Source organism: Ictidomys tridecemlineatus, chromosome 2 (genome assembly GCF_052094955.1).
Source record: "Ictidomys tridecemlineatus isolate mIctTri1 chromosome 2, mIctTri1.hap1, whole genome shotgun sequence".
Taxonomy (NCBI): domain Eukaryota; kingdom Metazoa; phylum Chordata; class Mammalia; order Rodentia; family Sciuridae; genus Ictidomys; species Ictidomys tridecemlineatus.
In genome coordinates, this window is record NC_135478.1 from 18,555,241 (window position 1) to 18,578,413 (window position 23,173).

At 37.2% G+C, this 23,173-nt stretch overlaps 2 protein-coding genes across 5 annotated transcripts in view; one reads left to right on the plus strand and one right to left on the minus strand.

The window, feature by feature from the left end:
• The window catches only part of Kif15 (kinesin family member 15), a 58,504-nt gene extending 49,237 nt beyond the window's left edge, over positions 1–9,267 (minus strand). For 2 of the 3 annotated variants that reach the window (XM_078037995.1, XM_040290077.2), the window contains exons 1-5: positions 9,128–9,267; positions 7,012–7,054; positions 6,333–6,516; positions 4,448–4,524; positions 470–507 (exon numbers count right to left, since the gene is read on the minus strand). In XM_078037995.1, coding sequence (XP_077894121.1) covers positions 470–507; positions 4,448–4,524; positions 6,333–6,516; positions 7,012–7,054; positions 9,128–9,146 — 361 coding nt within the window. In that variant the 5' untranslated portion in view covers positions 9,147–9,267. The remainder of the gene's footprint in view (positions 1–469; positions 508–4,447; positions 4,525–6,332; positions 6,517–7,011; positions 7,055–9,127) is intronic. The other variant, XM_005337903.4, reaches the window with a different exon arrangement.
• Positions 9,268–9,310: 43 nt separating this feature from the next.
• On the plus strand, positions 9,311–16,946 carry Kiaa1143 (KIAA1143 ortholog). 2 transcript variants are annotated; one of them, XM_005337905.5, is made up of 4 exons: positions 9,311–9,493; positions 13,300–13,456; positions 14,052–14,262; positions 16,077–16,946. In XM_005337905.5, exons 1-4 carry the CDS (start codon positions 9,386–9,388, stop codon positions 16,078–16,080), a joined length of 480 nt encoding a protein of 159 aa, XP_005337962.1. In that variant the 5' UTR covers positions 9,311–9,385; the 3' UTR covers positions 16,081–16,946. The 2 variants fall into 2 exon arrangements, with proteins under 2 accessions (XP_005337962.1, XP_005337961.1); XM_005337904.5 differs by lacking the exon at positions 16,077–16,946 and having other exon boundaries at positions 14,052–14,266.
• Positions 16,947–23,173: the final 6,227 nt, after the last annotated feature.

Here is a 23,173-nt window from a genome sequence, read left to right on the forward strand (position 1 = left end):
TAATGGAAATAAACTACTGCACCCAAAAAATAGAACAATGAAGGAGAAAATAACAGAAACAAAAGAACACATACAGCAAAATTTCATTTTTGAAACTTCAAAAAATAGGCAAATCTAATGATAAGAGCAGCAGTACTTAGGCATGGGGCTGGAGTAGTTACTAATTAGGACTCTTGATCTTGGTGATATAGTATAGAAATACATAAAATATTATTAAAGCCCATTAAAGGAAAACTGTTTACCCAACACCAAGTCTGTGCTAGGCATCGAACTAGGAAACATAACTGTGAACACAACTAAGTCATGAACTCTGCTATTCAGAAACTCATCATCTGGCCTAGGATATATCCCTAATTTTATGGGATCAACATCACATATAGAAATTATGCCTTCACCCAAAATGTATTACATGTTGTCATCACCAAAAGCATACATTAAGATAGCAAATATTAATCTTTAATTTACTTACCCATCATAGTAAATGTCTTCCCTGAGCCAGTCTGCCCACTGTGAAAAAGGTTTTATATATTAACACACAAAATTTAAAAGACTATCCTTCTAATTTTAATATGGTCTACTATTATATAAATTTTCACCACGAAAAGTTAGTCTTTCTATTTCTAAATTATATTAGATAAAACACAAATGATCTAGTTTCTTTCCCTCCAATTCCAGTACTAAGAACCAACCACTATCAATTATCTGGTAAATGCTTCTAGATAATATTCAGAATTTTCATTTACAAAAAGTGAGATTCATACAGTTCTGCAATCTGCTTTGCTCTTAATTTTAACTCAGATATCTAAGTCAGGGAATGATGTCTGTCCCATTGTTTTTAATAACCACATACTATTTAATGCATATGAAATCTTATAGCATAATTTATTTTACCAAAATTAATTAGACCATTGCTATTCTAAAAAATGCAAAAATTCCTTTCCTAAATGCTTTGTCTTAAGAAGATATTAAATGTCTTTGTTTAAAACTATGGCAATTTTAAAAACCATTATGTAATAATATAGGTTTTATTTTGTGCCCAGAATCCTATCTCCTTTGTTATGTCACTTAACAGAAACAACAAAAAACTAAAAATTAAAAACTTGTAAGTTAAAAATAAATGTCAATCATAGTGTCAAATGATTTTAGCTCAGATTTACAGCAAAAAAAAATGTAAAATTCTGCCAGGCACATCAGTGTACACCTGTAATCCCAGCTACTTGAGAAGCTGAGACAAAAGGCTTGCATGTTCGGAACCCGCCTCAGCAACTTAGCAAAACCATGTCTCAAAAATAAAATAGAAAAAGGGCTGGGGATGTAGCTCAGTATTACAGCAACCCTGAGTCCAATCCCAAGTATTGCAAAAGAAAGAGAAATAGAAAAAGAAAAACAAAGAAGAAGAAAAAAGGTGACAAAGAAAAAGAAAAGGGCTGAGTGATAGTGCCTCTGGGCTCAATTCTTAGTATTGCAAATAAAGAATAAATAATAAATAAAGTATTAAATTTTCTTTTTGGTCAAGTGTCCCCCAAAACCAGAAAAAAAGTATGTTCTAATTGTTATCTCCTAATTTTAGAAGTACGGAGGAAAGTTCTTTGGTAATTCAGAATGAGAAATGGATATTACTGAGTATTCTACAGCTAGAGTAACCCTATGAACTACTGTCCCAACAGGCACTTGAGAATGAAGGGCCTACCATTAACAATTACTCTAGAATTAGCACTGTCCTAGGCAAACCAGAAAGTATAATCACCCAACAAATAAATCACTCATTTCTAAGTGCTTCTTATTTCTACTCACAACTCCAAAGTGATTTTCATTAAGTTATTAGTGAGTATGTCATAAATTAAATATTATTAGTAGTATGGCTTACAGGATCCTCAAAGAAAAGAGTTGTGAAGATACACAATCTCTGCAATTGAGGCTATTTCAAAATCATTTTGAACTTCAACACTCCAAATACTCTATGGAAAAAGTCTTTAATCTCTGAGGAAGATACATCAGGAAACAGTTTTCAGCCTCATAGCTCAAAAGAGAACATTTAGTTCTGCTGACTACATGAAAAATAAACACAAAAAGCAAAGGCAAAGTGGAATATATGTGCAGAGTGAGTGCTAGGCTTTTAACTTCTTAATATATTCTTTATTTTCTTGTTTTTTGAGCAAGTTATAGAAGAACCAGGATACATAGAACAAAAACAAAACAAACCCCTTGTACCCAACAGCTGCTCAAAATGAATACAAAAATCAGTACATCTATTAAAACCTTCTAGTTCTACATAGATTTAGGAAAAAAAATAATCACACTATCATGACGCCTTCTGGACTTAAGCTATTATTCCAACATCAAGCCCGCTGCAACGTCTGCAGGCTGCCAACATTAGAAAAACAGGATCATTGTTCACTTCAGATATATACATGATTGAGTAGATATAAAATGCTACAGCCACTTTAAAATATAGTTTGGCAGTTTTTAATAAAGTTAATCATAGACTTACCATACGATCCAGAATTGGCATTCCTAAGTATTTACTCAAGTGATTTGAAAACTTATGTTCACACAAATACCAAATTTAAATGTTTATGGCAGCTTTATTCACAATCACTAAAAAAGGAACCCAGCAAGATGTCCTTTAAAGGGTGGAGGCATCAACAGACTGGCGTGTCCTCACATACAAAAAAAATACTATGCAGCAAAAAAAGAATAAACCATGAATGTAGACAACACAGACAAACCCAAAGGGCATTTACTAAGATTAAGAAGCCAGATTCAAAAGGTCACATATTGTGATTCAACCGATGACACACTGAAAAGGCAAACTATAGGAATGGAAAATACATGAGTATACCCTGGATGGCAAGGGTTGGGAGGAGCAGGGTGTGGCTGACCCCTAAGGAATTTGAAGGTGAAGGAACTCTGTGGTACTAACAGAAAACATCTGATACCATGCATCTGTCAAAACCAATACAACTATAAAGCACAAAGGTTGAACTTTAAAGTATGCACACAAACAAAGCATAGCCACCAGGATAGTAAGGATCTCAGAAAAGAATATTATAACTGCAGAGAAGTGAGCAGGTAGCAAAGGAGTTGACCTAAAAAAGTTTAGAAAGGATTTTGACTCAAAATTATAAGGCTTAAAAAAAAAAAAAAGAACTGTACATAAACACTATACTCAGTAAATATTCATCTCATAGGGATACAGGCAAATAAATCCGAAACTGCTTTATCTGTATACTAGGTTACACAAGTTAGTAAATGAATGGTAAACAGTAGAAGTCAGGTTTCTCACTACCAGCAAGGAAAGTTAACAGTGGTTATGGATTAGGATCAGCCATCAGTATGAAATAATGTTTCCCTTTACACACATGTACTCACAAATGGATAGGCACAGAAACAATTATAGATATACATGACTTAGTAATATACATATACGACTTAGATCTGTCTACTGAGAAGGCCTAGAAACTGTCACTCTTCAATTCCAACAAACACACCTACCACCCAGATCTTGGTTTCTAAAAAAAAAAGAACAAGGATTCCTTGAGCCCAGAGCATCTTGTAATATCACAAAATAAGGAAGTACTCAAAATACACAAGGGTAGAATATGGCAAATGGACACAGAAACCAACCTCAAAGAGCTCCCAGGGGCCAAAGTTGAATGATGTGAGCAACCAAATAAATAATGTAGCATTGGATTATAATCCAAAGTATGCTATAAATATACATATGTCCATATGAAAGAAAGAAGACAAATCTTTATATGTATTTATTTATTTGATGCTGGGGATTGAACCCAGGTATTGTGCATGCAAGGCAAGCACTCTACTAACTGAGGTATATTCCAGCCCCAAGAAGACAAATCTTTCTTACAGAAGAATTTCAAATATAACATATAGATACTCTCTTCTCCATAAAGCAGAGCTTAATCCCACACCTTGATTATCAGGTGGGGCTGAGTTAATCACACAAGTCCTTAAAAGCCAAGAACCTTGTCCACTATAGTTAAAGGGAGATGTGACTAAGAAAGATGAATTGAGGGATTGTACATTGCTGGCTTTGAAAATAAAGAAAGGGGGCTGTAAACCAAGTAATCTGGGTGGCCTCTAGAAACTAGGAAAAGAAAGAAAATAGATTTTCTAGTACAGCTTCCTAGAAAGGAACATGACTTTGTTAACACCTTGATTTTAGCCCAGTCAGACCTATGTTGCATTTTTTTTTTCCCCTGGTACTGGAGATTGAACCTAGGGGCACTTTACCACTGACTTATATCCCAGCCCTTTTTACTTTGAGACAGGATTTCCCAAAATTGCTGAAACAGAGACTAATAAATTTATATGGTTTTAAGCAACTAAGTTTGGGGCAATTTATTACAACAGCAATAGAAAGCTAATAAAAAGCCAATAAAAACATTTATTACTATACCCTTATATGTGGATACAAACAACTTACTATGCCAAGATGGTACCATTATAGCCGCTCATGCAAGACTCCACAATGCTTTTAGTTACAGTTGAGAATACAGATTCCTACAAATGTAAGTACCAAACATGTTAACATTTCAGAAAAATGAAAACCTTTTCCTAAACTATATTCTACAATATAATGAGAAAAACTGAGTGCTAAGATTTTTTTAAACAAACTTATGACATCATGGTTATATCCTCCATAGAAAAATGTCTGAAACATCTAAGCAATAAAATTTTAACCATAATTAAATCTATTAATCTCCCATATAATTATAGATATAAAGTGCACATCTATCAAGGGCAGGACAGAGTCTGGCCAAATATCAGTACCTGAGAAAGTTAACTCAGTGCCTACTTGACTGTCTTTCCCTTCATTATTTCTATGAAATAGAGTTCGTACTATTTTTAAAAAGTGTTGATGTTAAGTTTATAAATTAAAAAAAAAAAAGCTAAATTTCATGTAAAATTTTTCATAGCATATTGCATGCAAATATTAATCTGGTATTAACAAATAACCCTACGACTTATTCAGTTATTTTCTCATAAGTTTATACTAAATAATATCTGATTTTTATTTTGAATTTTGCATATAAGTAGAAGCAGTCTTATCAACAACTCAAGAACCCCTAAATCTATATTGTCCATGAGCCACACTTGACTATTAGTACCTAAAACATTGCTAGTCAAAATTGAGATGAGTTGAAAGTGTAAGACACATGCTAGATTTTTTTTTTCTTTTTGGGGTACCAAAGATTGAACCAGGGGTGCTTAACCATTGAGCTCCATCCCCAGCCCTTTCTAAACTTTTTTTTTTTTTTTTTTGTGGTGCTGAGGATTGTCTAAACTTTTTTATTATAAGACAGGATCTCGTTAAGTTGCTGGCTTCAAATTTGCAACCGTCCTGCCGCAGCCTCCTGAGTCACAGGGATTACATACATGTACTACCACGCCTGGCCACACACTAGATTTTGAAGACTAAGTGTAGGGGAAAAAAAAGGAAAATATCTCAATAATTTACACTGATTACATGTTGAAATGATACTTTTTGGATATATTGAGTTAAATAAGATATATTTCTAAAATCAATTTTACTTGAGTCTTTATACTTTTCTTTTCAATGTGTCTACTAGAAAATTTAAAATTATACATGTGGCTTTTATATTTCTATTGGCTAGCAATGCCATAGATGAAAAGATAAATGATCTAAAGCTCTAAATAGCTCACCAAAAACATATGTATAAGAGAATAATCAAGACCCATGATGTACAGTATAGTAAGAATTAGCTATACGTGGCTACTGAAGTTTAAATTAATTAAAATTAAATAAAACTTAGTTCATCAGACACACTAGCCACATTTCAAATGCTCAAAAACAGTCACATGTACCTAATGTACATAAGGCACCGATTTAAAATTTTATTTAATTTTAATTAAACTTAGTCATGTGGCTATAGATTACTGTGATAAACAGCTCAGATATAAAAGATTTCCATTAATGCGAAAAGTTCTATTGGCTAGTGCTGACTAGATCTTAATAAAATTGGCCTTATTGTCATCATAGTAATTCTAAAATCCTTAAACTAGGTGGCTAATTGTACTCATCAATCATTCAAGCGGCCCCAAAAAGTACTCCTCCATTAACCTCCATCACTGAGTGAAGAAGCAAAGTAAAACAGGCTTGTGTCATCCTATCACAAAATTCAATGAATAAAGAAGAAAGCTATTTAGTAAAATTAGAGTTGAAATATTCATAGAATGTTTGAACTTATCTTAAATCAATCAAACTAAAGAGATCAAAAATGAAACCTTTACAAATAACAAAGACTTGTATATTTCAAGTGAAAAGTTAAGCTTCCAGTTTTCATTACCTGCGTGGTGTCCATGTCTGCAACATAATCAAATGTGAAGACCTTGGGCTCAGGGCTGGAATGCAACCGGAGACTTGTTGTGGAAAGCACAGATAAGCACAAGCCATGCTCTCCATCAACTGACCTAGAGCCCTCGGCAGGTGGACGAATTCGCACAAAAATTTTGATGGCATCACCTTCATTACTAAAGAAAAAGAAAGTAACAGCTAAGTTTATTGGAGAAAAGAAAATTGTAAAGGATCTGAGTTTCATGTTGCCTCTAATATTTCTTATAATAAGTTTCCCCAACAAAGTCCAAGACATACTCCATTTAAATTTACCTCTTATAAGAGTCTCAATGACCCACACTGTTTATTGAGTTAGTTCATGATAAGCACCTTCATAAACCTTTACTGGAAATAAAGGGAGTTCTTTTCAAAGGGATATAAACACTGCTTGTCTCTCATTCCCTCTTACCAGCAAAAATAAAAGTCATTCCAAGGGAGAATTATGTAACCAATCCCTTATTTTAATTTGGGAATTAAGAGGGCAGGGGAAGTATATTATTTTCCCATATTTCCAGCTGATTGAGGACTAAGCTAAATTTTAAAACAAGTACCCCTTATTTTGCTAAATACTTATTCTAGAAATATAAAATTGCTAATTCTTTGGGGGCTCATCAATAAGACTTTTTTCTTACCTTGGCAGGTTAGACTGAGAATTTGTCACATTTCGTAACTCAGCTAAAAAAAAAAAAAAAAAGATAAATCATTAAAGATGATTATAATTAGTTTATGGAAATCCCATTCTCTAACTTGTTCCTCAGTTGCTGACACTCTTCAGTCTCCCCATCCTTCACATCCATGGTGTGATGCTCCTGGGCTGAGGCCTTGATCCTCTTTACCTATTCTATCTCAACCCATTAAGGTGGTAATGCTGTCCAGCCCCATGGTTTTAAAAGCTAGGTATATACTGATGATTCCCAAATTTAAAAGTTCTCTCTAGATTGCTTTCCTAATTGCCTACTTGAAATCTACAACTGGATGTCCAGGGGGTAATGTCTCAAATTTAATGTGTCCAAACCTGCTCCTGATTCCCTTGTGCAACACCAATGTTCTGCTTCATCTCAGTAAATCACAATTCCATCCTTCCCATTGTTCAGGCCAAAAATCATAGTCATCCCTAACCCCATTCTTTCTCACTGGAGCCAATCTGTCAGCAACTCCCTGACTCTAACTTTAAAATATATCTGTAATCTTAAACTTCTTGCCAAATCCACTGCTACCACTGCAGAATCAAGCCAGCAACATCTTTTACTTGGGTTATTACAACAGTCTCCCTGCTTCTCTCACTCCCCTGAGACGGAGACTACCATAGGGATAAAGGACAAATGCAATCCTGGGCCTTAAATCATGGGCTGACAGCCATTAAAAGATAGTACAAGATTTTTCTTTGCTCTCCCACCTTAACTCATTGCTTATAAGGTATGAAAAGCTTGGTATGGGCCTTACCCATTCCCCTCAAACAACTTTATTAGCTTCAGAAACTAGGTGCCTAATTAGGATCTCCTGATGGCTCTTGCCATGACTCTCTGAGGACAAACAACATGAAGAATAAAAACTGTTGAGAAACCATCAAAATTGCAAATTCCCAGGCCCTTAATTTGATGCCTGCCATAATTTGTGTTCTCTTCCATGCCCCACCTTTGGGTTCTCTTAACAGCTACGGAGACTTCCTTATTACAAGACAAATGTTTATATGGAATGTGGCATCAATATTGAAAACTAACATTTGGCTCCAGGATAACTAACTGATCTTCCTCAGAGTTAAAGTGCTCTCACAGGAAAAGAACCAATACATCCAGAACTTGGAGGACTTCAAATAGGAGAAAACCAAAGAGGTGTACAGTTAGACACATTATACTAAATATTCTGAAAGTCAAAACCAAGAAAAAAAATATTGAAAGCAGCAAAAAAACGCCTGTTGTTACAAGTAGCAAGACGAAATCCCATACCATCCCACTCCCTCCAGCCAACACATATTCACATTCCATATGCTACCCTCCTAATTGTCATTTAGTAGCTGCTTCAGTTATCATTAGATCATCTAGTTGTAGGTATCAGTGTTTTTGTTCAAGTAAGCTTTGCAGCCTGTGTCACATTGCATAGCTCATTCATCTCAATTATCTTACAGACAGGCATTGTATCATCTCATTTCAGAAAAGGAAGGATGAATACAGAAAGATTTTTAGAAAGACCACATTCCCATAACTATTATTACAGTGTACTATTCTAACTGTTCTTATTATTTGTTATTGTTAGTATGTTACTGTAACTAATTTACTGGGAGTCTTGGAATGTATCCTTGAGGATAAAGGGCGACTACAATAAAGATATTGCTGCAGTCTGTGCTTTAAATTACTTTATCTGCAAGAGAAAGACGTGTTTGGGACATAGATAAATCCTTCCTTTTGAGAAAGTCAGAAATATGGAAACCTGCAGAAGGTAGTGATCACTGAGTAAGGGCTGATCCTCAGGCAGGGCCACTTAGACAGGCAGCCCGAAGCGGACAAAGAAGAGGGCCGACAAAGAAGCAGCAAGATGGAAAGAAGGAAAAGGAAGAACAGATTCTAGTCTTAGGGCTCCGGTTCTCCACTGTTGTTCCCGAGCAGAAGTGTGCCAGGTCCCCGCACGCGCCAATATGCAGAAGGAACGCTGAGAGTGGTCTCCGATTTTTCCTATCCTTCACCCGGGACAACCCTACGGGAAGCCTCGCGACGTCGTAACTGGGTCACGAAACCGCGGCCCCCGACTTACTTTTGCAGCCTGGCGCCATAGCGCCCTCAGCCCTGGACCTGGAACCTGCTCAGCCGACGATTCCACCTCCCGCCCAGCAGCGGTCCCGCCCGCCTAAGATGGCGAGAATTTGAATTTGGCGCTCCGGCCGGACGCTGACGTCACACGCACACCGACTTGCCCGGTCTCCGTCGGGGCGTGGCCTTGGCGTCATCGGCGAGCGCCGTCACATCTGGGGACTGTCAGAGAGCCCTCGAAAGGGTTTTACCCAGATCCGCCATGAGCAAGCGGAACCAGGTGTCGTACGTGAGGCCCGCCGAACCCGCCTTCCTGTCCCGCTTTAAGGAGCGAGTCGGGTACAGGGAAGGGCCCACCATAGAGAGCAAGGTGAGCGCTGCAGTCGCGTTACCTCGGAAACGCTCCCGGTCCACCATTTCCGGCTCCTGCAGGCCGGTTACTCCTCACCCCAATTTGGTGGACCTCGGACCGTGGGCAGGACTTGTTCAAACCATACATCCTCCTGCGTCTAGGAAGCTCTGTTTTAGAGCGCGGCTGCTTTCTGGAAAATGACCTGACGTAGGTGAAGCTCCTGGTCCTTAGTTAAGAAAGATGGCTTTCTTGTCTCTTCTCGCCTGCATATCGCAGAACCTGAGAGCAGGTTGGATAATAACACCGTCCCCATTTTCCAGCTGAGAGGACAGGCCACTTGGTCAAATGACCTGATATCCTAAGATTTGAGTCTCGAATGTATTTTGATGAACGCCCTGTATCTATTTCTGTTTTGTTGTTAAAATAAATTAAGCATATTCTTAAAAGCAAAGTAAGCAAAACCTTAAATACGATGGGACGGGATGTCAGTAGGAATCAACCACTGAGCCCTCTTGGGCTTCTGCTTTAGCTAGTTCACACCAAACCTGCCCCAACTCTTTCAGTGGTAACAGACCATTATGCTTAGAGGATGCATGGGAAAACAGTTTTATTTAGCATTGTGTCTCTAGTATCTGCACTAAGGTCACTTAGAGAGGACAAAATTGATTTACATGAAGTTACTCAATACATTGAGTATGTGCTAAACCCAGCACTGTGCCAGGCTCTGAAAAGACAGAGAGATGGATTTCTAAAGTGTCATTTTCTTTTTAACACTTCCTGCCCTGCTTCGTATCTGTAGGCACAGCCCATCATCTCTCTGGAGGCCTTCAGAACCCCTAGTTATTCTTTTTCCTATTTGTTACTTTATCCATATCTCCTCTATAATACTCATTTTGTATTTCATCCACTTGTGCCTCTGTGTCTCCTTCACTAAATCAGACTCTCTAAATTCCTACCGGAATCACTCTATTGTCCAAGCACTGTGTCTGCCATTAATGAATGGAGTTAAAATTGGTTGGATGCCTGCTTGTTTCAGGCAAGGTTTCGTGGAGGAGGGGTATTTGGATTAAATCTTGAGCACTGGTAGGTTAGCAATTGGAGACAAGGGAACTGCATGGGTAAAGGTGTGGAGGATGGTGAGTTATGGACTATATGTAGAAGCAATGGAGGGATTGATGGAGATAGGCAACAAGGAACCATAGAGGTAACAATCAGAAAGTGATTGATCCCCATGACCAAAAACAATAGTAATGACAGTAAGTTTTGAGAAAAGGGACATGGATTCAACAATGAACACAGGAGATGTAACTATTGTTTTTGGTCATGGGGATCAGTCACTCTGATTTTTACCTCTGTGATAACAATCTTTTTTTTTTTTTTTTTTTTTTTAGTTGTAGATGGACACAATATCTTTATTTTATTTATTTATTTTTATGTGGTGCTGAAGATTGAACCAGTGCCTCATGCATGCTAGGCAAGCACTCTACCATTGCCCCTGTGGTAACAATCTTGATTGTAACAATCTTCCCAAACAATTCTTAATGACATTATTTGGCAATACAATCAGCATTTTAGTGATCTGTTAACAAAAAGAACTGACTTTTGTGGGAAATCATAATAATTGAGATAAATCATCTTATTGATCTTCTTGAGAGTTAATTCAGAAGTGGCTTTAAACAGTCACTGTTCCTTACCCTGTTTCTTTAGTTTTCTAGTTAGTCAAATAAAAAGAGAGAATCAGAATTAATGATTCTCAAGTCTAAAGAATATTGGAAATAATTTTACTTTTCCATTTCCTTGCTAAAAATGCTTAATTACCTACTTGATTGTGATCATTTATTAGAAACGTTTAGAGAAAAATAGGCAGCAACTGGTGAATAGTCAATAAACTAACAGATATTATTAAAGAGAATGAGCTTATTGAATAATGGGACTTGGGCACTTAAGACCCAAGTCTTCTTAAAAGATGAATGAACTTCATCTTAAAAGATGAATGAACTTGTAACTAACTTGTCAGGATTTCAGATTGTTCAGCATTAACCCATCTATTGGTTATTCATTAGTAGATCAGCAAGTATTTCTTGAGTCCCTTCTATTTTCTAGGTTGTGTGCCTCTAGGTACAGAGGTGAAACACAGCGCCTCTCTCAAAGGAGCTTGCTTACTGGAGATAGACAAAGCATTGAAAACACAGTGTGGTACTTGCTTTCTATGAGCTATGTACAGTGTACAAAAGAAAAAGAAGTGAGATTCTAGAAGATCTGAGTCCTAAAGGCTGCTTGAATAGCAGTTGGCCAGAGGCAATGGGGATTTTTTCAGAGACAAAGGAGGAGATAAAGGAGCCTTTATGTTTGGAGATCTCCAACTACTGAAACCTGACTGCAGTCTAGAGCCACAAGAGAGTGGTATGGGAGAAAGCTGTAGTCATAGGCTGAGGCCAAGTCATGCAGGGCTTTGTACCCTGTTAGGGACACAGAGCTCAATGAGAAGTGGAATAATGAGCTGTTTGAATAATATGTTGAAGACACTTTTGGTGTGCTATCTTTCAACCCAACAGTTCCACTTCCAAGAATTTGTCTACATATAAGTTTCTAAAAATGAGCAAAGATGTATACAAGGTTTTTCTCATAGTAGGAAAAAGCTCTTAAACAACCAAAATTTTTATTTATAGGGTACTGGGAAAATAAATCATGAAATGGCCATATATATAATTAAATACAAGGCAGTAACTTGATAAAATCAGGTAACTGTAATCTCAAAGTATTGTGTAAAGATATTTTTCAGTAAAAAAAAAAAAATGAGGGGGCTTTTACCGTGTCTGGCATTTTTTAGAAATCTCAAACAACCGGCAAAATGTTACCATTTAGCATTTGTGTATAATGAGTCCATGTTTTCTTTTGTTATTCCCTGTACTTTATGTTTGAGAAATTTCATAATTTAAATAAAAAAAAGATGTCATAGGGGCTGGGGATGTGGCTCAAGCAGTAGCGCGCTCACCTGGCATGCGTGTGGCCCAGGTTCAATTCTCAGCACCACATACAAACAAAGATGTTGTGTCCACCAAAAACTAAAATAAATAAATAAATAAATATTTTTTAAAAAAAGATGTCATAATATTCACAGTTTGATTATGTGCAAAATGTTTTCTATACCTATATATTTGTATATACTTGGAAACAGCTGAAGCTCTTACATGGGATAAGGAATGAACAGAGGTAGGAGAAGAACACTTCTTACTTGCTGCTTACTTTGATGGCATTTGATTATTTTCTGTCTTACTCTGAGAAAAGACAGAGGTAAAAAGTGTTGATGAGTGGGGCATGGTGGTGCTAATCCCAGCAGCTCCGGAGGCTGAGGCAGGAGGATCACAAGTTCAAAGCCAGACCCAATCTCTAAATAAAATACAAAAAAGGGCTGGGGGTGTAGCTCAGTAGTTGAATGCCCCTGAGTTCAATCCCCAGTACAAAAAAAAAAAAAAAGTGTTGATGAGGAGCAAAGATAATTGATATAGCTTAGCACTGTCCTGAGTAGACCAGGCATGATGGAATTACCCAAAGCAGAGGTCCCCTATCACATAAATGCAAACAGGAATCCTCCTGATTTGGAAATGAATCCCATTGGATAGGCATCCAGGATGACTGGCAGGTAAACCTGTTCCCTAGTGTGGTGTAGTTAGATTCTTTGCAGTTACTTGAAAAATTATTTCCTATCTCATTTAGTTGTTACGTTACCCTTCTCATTTTAATCATTATACTTGTTTACAGAGGCAGTACTTGGCATTACTTCAAGATCAGTAATCTACATGCTGTATTTTGTTTTCTCCTAGAGAATCCAGCCTCAGCTCCCAGATGAAGATGCTGATCACAGTGACCAAGAAGATGAACGGCCCCAAGTGGTGGTTTTAAAAAAGGGAGACTTGACAGCTGAAGAAGTCATGAAAATTAAAGCAGAAATAAAGGCTGCAAAAACAGATATATCTGAAAGTAATTTGGTTTCTCTAATAATTTAAGGAGCCTGGAGTATGAAATTGCCTCATTTTAAATAATAGAGAGGCTTGTTTGAAGGAGCTGGTCCTTGGTTCAAGTCTTGATTTTGGCACTTCACCAGATATGAGATCTTGAGCCAGTTATTTCATCTCTGAGCCTCAAGTTCCTTGTTAATCAAATGGAGACAACAAGTGTATTTAGTGGGTTGTTTTGAGGATTAGGGATGAGTTTAGGTAAAAGCCCCATATTTAAAACAAAACAAAAAAAAGTAGTAAAGTTTACAAACAAGTCAATGAAGTTCTATGTAATAATGAGTGCCTGAAATGTGGTTTCCTAACAACTATTACATTGCTTTGTGGGAAAATACAGTAGTTCCAAACACTTTTCAAAAATACTTAAAAATACAACCTGATTGGACTAGGGATACAGCATTTGCAAGTGAATGCTAATCTTGAGAGGCATATAACTAGAGGCCCATACTGAATTTACTCCAAGGATATCCTTAAATACAGTATGAGAATATTTTTGCCATTTGACTCTTGTTAATGGCAAAATAATGAGAAAAAAATCTTTAACTTTGTTTTTGCTTCAGATGAAGAACCAGCTCCAACTGATGGAAGAATCATGTATCGAAAACCAGTCAAGCGTCCCTCAGATGAAAAATATTCAGGTTTAACAGCAAGCTCAAAAAAGAAGATAACAAGTGAAGACAAAATAAATAAGCAGGACTTAGTTAAAAAGAACTCACAAAAGCAAATAAAAAACACCAGCCTCCTTTCTTTTGACAATGAAGAGGAAAACGAGTAAGTGTAAAGCATTTTGTACTTAGTCTTCTTTGAAAGTACATATGGTATTTTTAAAAAATATTTCTTTTTTTATGTCTTTTAAAATAACATTTTTCCCTGTTACACAAGTTCATCTTAGAAAATACAGAAAAAAATTTAATAAAACAAAATTTATGTCTATCCATCAATAATCCTTTGACAGGAAATGTCAACTTTATAGATATTGACATTTTGTTACTTGCAATATGTGTGTATATATGTATGTAAATTATATTTTATAAACAAAATTGAGATTGTATTATGTGTGTTTTCTGTCCTCCCTTCTTAGTTGACATTACATTGTGAGCATTTTTTCAGGTCATCAAACTTCATAAATCTGACATTAATAGTGACAGAGAATTTCATAATTAAATTAATTCCCCTTATTGTATCTTCTCCATTAGCAGAACACTTTGAGGGAGATGATAATGCAACTAGTTAAAAATACTTCCCTAAGTGGGTGCAGTAGCTCACTCATATCTATAATCCTAGTGACTCTGTGCTGGGGCAGGAGGATTGCAGGATCAAGACAAATATCAGCAACTTAATGAGGCCCTAAGTAATTTAGCAAGGACCTGATAGTAAAGCACCTCTGAGTTCAATCCCTGGTACCAAAAAAAAAAAAAAAAAAAAAAAACCACACAGTTCCTGCCAAGGGTGGCCCTGTTACTCTGCTCTGGCAAGGTAAAAGTTGCAGGTGGAAGCCTGCTTAATAAAGATGCTGGGTTTTTTATACAAAAGAATGGGCTTGAAAAATATGAGCCTTTGCCCTTATCTCTTCATCCTGCTTGGAGTACAGACATGAGAGCTAGAAGTAGCAGAGCTGTGGTTTTTTTGGCACACAGAAGACAACTACTTTCTGGGGGTATTAAAGTAGAAAAATTGAAGGAGCTTGGATCTTTATGGCATGCACCAGACTTGGATTGCTAGCCTCTGAACTTCTTCATACATAAGAAGAATAACCACTATGCTTATTTAAGCTTCTGACAAGTTTCTCTTAAAGGGTCCTGCAGTCAAATGCCATCCATCCATCCCTACAGGCTGGGGTTGTAACTCAGTGAAAGAGCACATACCTAGCATGGGTGAGGCACTAGGTTCAATTCTCAGTACCACATAGAAATAAATAAAGGTCCACTGACAACTTAAAAAAAAAATTAAAAAAAAAATGACATCCCTAAGTGATACAGTAAATAACTGGTTAAACATGAGTGTATTTCTGAATATTGAATGAATTACTGGTAGCATTTTTTAAACATTTATACTATTTATTAAGAGTTAAAAGTATTTGAATATTTTTAAAGCAGATGTTCAGTAAAAATTGCTTTTTGGTTTGTTTTGTTTTGGTTTTTACCATTTTGTTCATTAATCAACCCTAAGAGGCCACTTGACCTCAGGCAGAGTAACAGTGCATCAGCTTTGCGTTGACACTAGGCTTTTTTTTTTTTTTTTTGGTCAACTTCCTATTTTCAAATGGTACTTAATAGGTTAAGTTCAATTGGCATTTTCTTTGATCTACCAATGAGGCTAAACTTCATTTTTTTAAGTTTTTTTTTTAAATACCTTTATTTTTATTTATTTAATTTTATGTGGTTCTAAGGATTGAACCCAGTGCCTCACAAGTGCCAGGCAAGCACTCCCACTGAACTACAACCCCAGCCTAAGGCTAAACTTATGATGTTAACCATTCTTTTCTATTCCTTGAATTAACTTTTTGTTAATTTCCACTAGTTTAGTCATGTTTCTCTTACTAATTTATAAATTGTGTAATTTATGAACCTTTTGTTCTGTCTCAGATAAAGAATCACCTCACAAGGCATAATCCCAGTGACTCGGGAGGCTGAGGCAGAAGGATCACAAGTTCCAGGCCAGCCTCAGCAACTTAAGGAGACCCTATCTCAAAATGAAAAGTAAAAATGGCTGGTGGTATAGCTCAGTGGTAGAGTGCCCTGGGTTCAGTCCCCAGTATCAAAAAGACAATCACCTTTAATCGCTTGTTCTTTGTTTCATTTTTTACATTTTGAACTTTATCCCACCTGGAATTAAAATAGATATACTTTTTTTCTCTCCAGTAATCAATTATTGTAGACCCATGCCTGCTTCTCATTTGAAAGGCCATCTGAATGAGAGGTTTTTCCAAATGTTGGGATAGGGAAAGAAGAGAAGCATTGTAAAGCCTGCAGCTTTCCTCAAGCACCTGCTTAATGCTAATAATTTTTGTCATCAGTAAAAGTCACCCAAAACTGGGGGCTTAAGACCCCATCTTCACCAGCCACATCTGTCTGAAATTAGGAATTTCAGAGCATCCTGTGATGAATTTGGTGCCATATCTGTCTCCTTCATTTTAATATCCAAAGACTACTCCAAAGCAGGGTGTGGGAGAAAGACTACTCACAGTTGACCTGTAGGTGGAAAGGGAGTCCTGATATAGGCTCTTTCTAAATTATTCAACTAGTCCTGAAGCCATTCTGCAATACTCTCTTTAATGTATACTCATTTGTTATGTAAGTCATGGTGTTTTGTTTTGTTTTTGTTTTTGTTTTTCCTCTATTTATATTATTGTTCTATTCTTGAACCATAACTATACTGGTTTATCACCACTGTATCCTCAGAACCCAGAAGAATACCTGGCATATTAGGTACACAATAAATATATTTAGAATGAATGAGAGTGTTGTCTTTAATCTTTTCATAGGTCAGTGGACCCTGGGCCAGCAGCACCAGAGCCACTTAGAAAAAATGCAGATTCTCGGGCCTTGCTACTAAATCAGAAGCTTGGTGTAGTTTACCTAGTTGTACAAGTCTGAAAGGTGGTTTTGATATGAGAACCACTCATAAGACTTTTAGAACTATTATAAGAAATAAAATGAAAAATTTAAGCAAGAACTGTGAAAAACTATTATAAAGGCCTAAATCTTACAAATGCATCATATTAAGGAGAACTTTACTGCAATTGATACATGTAACAATGTAAATGTAATTGCTGTGAGTTTACCTCCTCCCCACTACCCCCCATATCCTCAGACCCTCAGATTCCTGAGGGTGAATGACAGAACTGATTGTAGCAAGGGGAGCTGGCCCTCCCTTCTTGCACAAGTTTCATTCCTTGGATCCTATCTGTAATATTTTTATGGTCAGACAGACCCATAACATATCTTGCCTGATTTCTGGCCCCTTTCCTGGCTCATCTCTAAATTCAGTGTCTCTTCTCACTCAGTGTACCTTACCCAGTCCAGTTTTCTGGGGATGCATCTAGCTGTGCTCTACTCTGTAGGAGTCAAATTGCCCCATATATCGAGAAGCTTCCAATTCCTGTAACATATGAAACTTACTAAAGGGGCTTAGAAGCTGATAAGGCTGTCCTGGGGTTGCTCTTGCCACCCTGGTTTCTTCAAATCCATAGGGCCCTGTGACAGCACAGATGACAGCAGAGACAGCATATATTGGTTCCCAAACAAGTTCACAAGCCCTTTTCTCCTACGAGCTTGCCTTCAAATCCCAAGAGTTCTGTGGGCCATTAAGCCACAACATGCTGGTGTGAGAAGAAAGCTAAACTCAAAGCCAAAATGTAATGCACTCCTATCTATGCCTGGGATGGTGGGTTTGGGATCTATTAGATTCCTCTTCAAAGGACTCTGAAGGTAAAGATGCCACATGGCAGAAAGCGGCACCCTTTCAGTTCTGCCACATCCTGGCATGTAACACCCAGCACATTCCTTCTCTCTTGGCTTCACAGAGGCCCTTTAATGCTTCCTGAGAAGGAAATATTGAAAAAAAAAAAAAGCATTTGCTGGGAGGAGAAACAAAATTTTTTCTGCGCATCCTATTTATTTAAGAAGGTCTGTGAGCTTAGGAGGACTCCAGGAGACAACACAGGCAACTAGGCCACCTAAAACAGGATCTAGGGTAGGAACATTGGCTCAACTGTCACTAAAGCCACATCTTGCTGATCTAGGATGACTGACCATCCAGCTCACCCAAGATTAAGGGGTCTCCTGGGGTATAGAACTTTCAATGATAAAACTGAGTAAGTCCCAGGGAATACCGACACTGATTTCTTTTTTTTCCTTCCTCCCCTCCCCTCCCCTCCCCTTCCTTCCTTTCTTCCTTCCTTCCTTGCCCTTCCTTTCCCTCCCTCCCTCCCTCCCTCCCTCCCTCCCTCCCTCCCTTCCTTCCTTCCTTCCTTCCTTCCTTCCTTCCTTCCTTCCTTCCTTCCTTCCAACTAGTTCTTTCTCCAAGTGTTTCCCCTTGCAAGAGACCCTCTTAAGGTGGGTACACACTGAGTGCCTGCTCTAGTCTATCCACTATTCTGTTCCCAGGAACTCATAGTCTATTGGAAGAAACCAATCAAATTATTATTATTATTATTATTATTATTATTATTTTGGTACCAGGCATTGAACTCAAGGGCACTCAACCACTGAGCCACATCCCCAGCCCTATTTTGTGTTTTATTTAGAGATGAGTCTCACGGAATTGCTTAGCCCCTTACCATGACTGAGGCTGGCTTTGAATTCACAATCCTCCTATCTCAGCCTCCCAGGTCGCTGGGATTACAAGTGTGTGCCATCATGCCCAGCCCCCAATCAAATTATTACACAATGGGTTGGATGCTGGAACAGAGGTTCTTGCACCCAACATTTGTTCCACCTCTTTTTTTAAAAAATTCTTTTTAGATATTGTGCCACATCTTCTGATTTTAGTTGGGAACCTTTGTGAAAAACAAACAAAAAACACCAGTATCTGTGAACTTCCCCTATTAAGGTTGAGTGTAACATTATAAGGGGGGAGGGTTTGTTCCATTGGTTGTTTGATTTTGTTTTTAAACTATCAGTACTCATATTTCATCCAAACCTGGCATGGAACCAGATATATAGAGAGATATATGTTTTTTAAAAAATATTTTGTTTATAAATATGGCAGGTATATCTTTAACAATGTCTATTTTTATAAAATAATCATTATAGCTGTGATAGTGGTGCACATTTGTAATCCCAGCAACTCAGGAAGCTAAGGCAGTAGGATCAGAAGTTCAACCTGGGCACCTTAGCAAGACCCAGTCTCAAAAACAAACAAAAAACAAACACTGTGGTAATAATGCTCCCGAGTTCAATCCCCAACACCACAAAAATAATAATTATTTTTAAAAATAATCATCACTCAATACATAATTCATTCTTTATTACCTATTACCATCTTCCACTAGACCATATTCAAATTTCCCCAATTGTCTGAAAATGTCTACAGTGGATTTGTTAAAATAAGAAACCAAACAAACTCCATTATATTTGGTTAGTTTGTTTCTTAAAATATTTTAAAATACATATTTTTAAATGTATAATTACTCCTCTCCTCTTCCTTCCCCCACCCCCATTTTCATTTTGTTGAAGAAACTGGGTTATTTGTTCCATACCGTCTTCCATGTTCTCTGGGTTTGGTTTATTAAATCTCTTAGCATTAACAATGGTGTTTCTCAAGCTTTAACATGCATAAGAATCACCTAGTAATTTTGTTAAACCCTAGGTCCTATTCAGTAAGTCTGTGATGAAGCCTGAGAAACAGCATATCATCTCTAACAAGCTTCAGATAGTGCTGATACTGCTGGTCCAGGGACTATTCTTCAAGCACTTCTCTATCTTCCAAGTATCCTAAAAACTGGCATTAGATTCTAAGGCTTGTTCAGACTCAAGTTCTGGTAGTTCTCATTCAGGGCTACTTGACAAAGAGAGCTATGTACTTCCTACTATATCAAATCAGAAGGCACATGACACCTCGTGATGATACTTTGGTGATGGTAAGACTGATCGGTTTGTTATGTTATCAGCTTGATCCATTCATTTTAAAGTTTCCTTTTAACCTTTAACCTAAGAGTTGGACATTTAATTTTTAAAAAGCTATGTGATTCTAATATATAACCAGGGGTTGAGAACTAGAATAGCCCATACTCAAGCCATATCCACATGAATTAAATCAGAATCTAATAAAAAGCAGGGTGGGGATGTAGCTCAATGGTGGAGTGTCCCAGGATTCAATCTCCAGTACCACAAAAGTAAATATAACAAAGCACTTCAGGTGTTTCCTTGTGTGGTCAAGGCTGTAAGCCACTGCCCTAAAACCTAGAGCACTCTCAATTTTAGGAGAAAAAAGCTCTAAGCAAGAGGCAAGCCAAAGTCTTGGCAGGGAAGCAACTATGCAGTACATTCCATGAGAACTGGGCCATATTAGTGTACAGTATTTCATTTAATTTTTAGCCCTGAAACTGGTAAAACCTTGTTAAATATGACAGTTAAGATTTAGCTGGTCCACGTAATTAAAGATCCAAAATCCTAGCTTGAAGTTGGAATTCGATAGAGGAGAAAAGAGCCTCCTAAAGTTAATAACACTGATGGTGGCTCAGTACTGAATAAGCTAGAATCCTAGGAGGTGGCAACAGAAATATGAATGCCAACAGGCTGCAAGGCTTGTCTGTGGGCAAAAGTGTCAGTGAAAGATGACAGCTATTCCCCCTTTCCTCAATGAGTCCTTATTACTCTGAGCTTTGCTTACTTGGAGCTAAAATATACTTTATGAATTTATTAATATAACAGATGGTAGTTTAATTCAATATGTTCACTTGCCAAAAGAGAAGGTTGAAAAATCTGTACTGGCCTCCAAAAATAATACAGTGATAGGATCAAACCCAGGGCCTCACACAGGCCAGGCAAATGCTCTATCAATTAGCCTCATCCCCAGCCTTCCAAAAAATAGTTTCAGATTTACTGCCTGGGAAATCCCAACATATTGTTGGTGGGATGATTAAATGATTTATTCTCTAAAGAATGCCATAAAAACACCAAGGATGCATTTCTTTAACCATAAATTTCACTTCTAGGAATTATCCTGCATAAATATCATGCACATGTGTCTAAAGACAAGCATGTTATATATGCAGCATTGCTTATGACAGAAAAATAAAAGGAAGCTATAAACTGTTCATCAGTAGGGAACTAATTAAACAATAATAGTCTATTCATACCATGACATTGGGCAGAGGTAGGGGAAGATCTCTATTGATAAAGAACAATCTCTAAGATGTAAGTGAAAAAGCAAAACAATGGCCATTGTATATCATGCTACAAGGTTTTTTGTTTTGTTTTGTTTTTTAAGAAGGAAATCAAGAGAATACAACAAGCTACCAACTGGAAGAAAATATTTGCAAAAGTCCTCTCTGATACTGGATAATTATACAAAATATACAAAGAAGTCTTAAACTCATGATGATAAAACAAACAACCCAATTAACAAATGGGTAAAAAGGGTGGGTACAGTGGCACATACCTGTAATCTCAGCTGCTGGGAGGCTGAGGCTAGAGGATTGAAATTTCAAGGCAAGCCGGGGCAACTCAGTGAGATCCTGTCTCAAAATAAAATTTAAAAATATTGGGGGGGCTGGGGATGTGGCTCAAGCGGTAGCGTGCTCGCCTGGCATGCGTGCGGCCCGGGTTCAATCCTCAGCACCACATACCAACAAAAATGTTGTGTCTGCCGAGAACTAAAAAATAAATATTAAAAATTCTCTCTCTCTCTCTCTCTCTCTCTCTCTCTCTCTCTCTCTCTCTCTCCTCTCTCACTCTCTCTTTAAAAAAAAAATATTGGGGATGGGGTTGCGGCTCAGCAGTAGAGCACCCACCTAGCATGTGTGAGGCCCTGGGTTCAAATCTCAGCACCACATAAAAATAAATGAATAAAGGTATTCTGTCCAGCTACAACTAAGAAAATATTTTTTAAAAAATTTTAAAGGTTTGGGGGGGCTGGGGATGTGGCTCAAGCGGTAGCGCGCTCGCCTAGCATGCGTGCGGCCCGGGTTCGATCCTCAGCACCACATACCAACAAAGATGTTGTGTCCGCCGAGAACTAAGAAAAAATAAATAAATGTTAAAATTCTCTCTCTCTCTCTCTGTCCCCCCCCACCTCTCACTCTCTCTTTAAAAAAAAAAAAAAAAGGTTTGGGGATGTAGTTCAGTGGTACAGTGTTTGCCTGGTTCTAACCCCAGTACTGCCAAAAAGACAAGACAGGGGGAATAGACCTGAATAAACATTTAATCAAAAATAAGGTACAGAGGCTAGGATTGTAGATCAGTAGTAAAGCGGTTGCCTAGCACGCATGACACACTAGGTTCAATCCTCAGCACTACCTACAAAAAATAAATAAAGTTATTATATCTATCTACAACTAAAAATATATTTTTAAAAAGATGTTCAATGTGTCTCTAGGGAACTGCAAATTAAAACAAGGAATACCAAAACACTGACACCACAATATGCTGACAAAATGTGAAGGAAGAGAAACACTGATTCATTATCAATGCAAATGGAAAATGTACACTTTGGAAGACAATTTAGCAGTTTGTTTTTATTCTTGTTTTAAACAAAACTAAACACTTAGCTGGGTGTGGTGGTGCACACCTGAAATCCCAGCAGCTTGGGAGGCTGAGGCAGGAGGATGGCAGCCTCAGCAACTTATGAACCCTAAGCAATTTAGTGAGACCCTGTCTCAAAATAAAGTAAAAATAAAATAAAAAATAAAAAATAAAAAAAATTTTAAAAAAGGGCTAGAATGTAGCTCAGGAAAAAAACACCCCTAGATTCAATCCCCAGTACCAAAAATTAATTAACTATAAGTTTTTTAAGTGAAGAAAATTCTTACATGCAAAAATGCTTCATATTTAAATTTATATTAATGGCTAACAAGAGCACATGCTATGTAATGGACATTGAAATAAATGGATTAACTAAATTATAAGAAAAAATGGTTGAATGTAAATATCAGAGCAGAGAAATAGGTCACTATATTATAAACAATTATAATATAGAATATGAATTAGAGGGGAGTTATTAAAATGCAATTGATAAA

Coding starts and splice junctions, on each gene's coding strand:
- Kiaa1143 (XM_005337905.5), top strand. CDS start 9,386: ATGAGCAAGCGGAACCAGGTGTCGTACGTGAGGCCCGCCGAACCCGCC. Junction 9,494..13,299: donor GGCCCACCATAGAGAGCAAG/GTGAGCGCTGCA, acceptor GTTTTCTCCTAG/AGAATCCAGCCTCAGCTCCC. Junction 13,457..14,051: donor AAAAACAGATATATCTGAAA/GTAATTTGGTTT, acceptor TTTTTGCTTCAG/ATGAAGAACCAGCTCCAACT.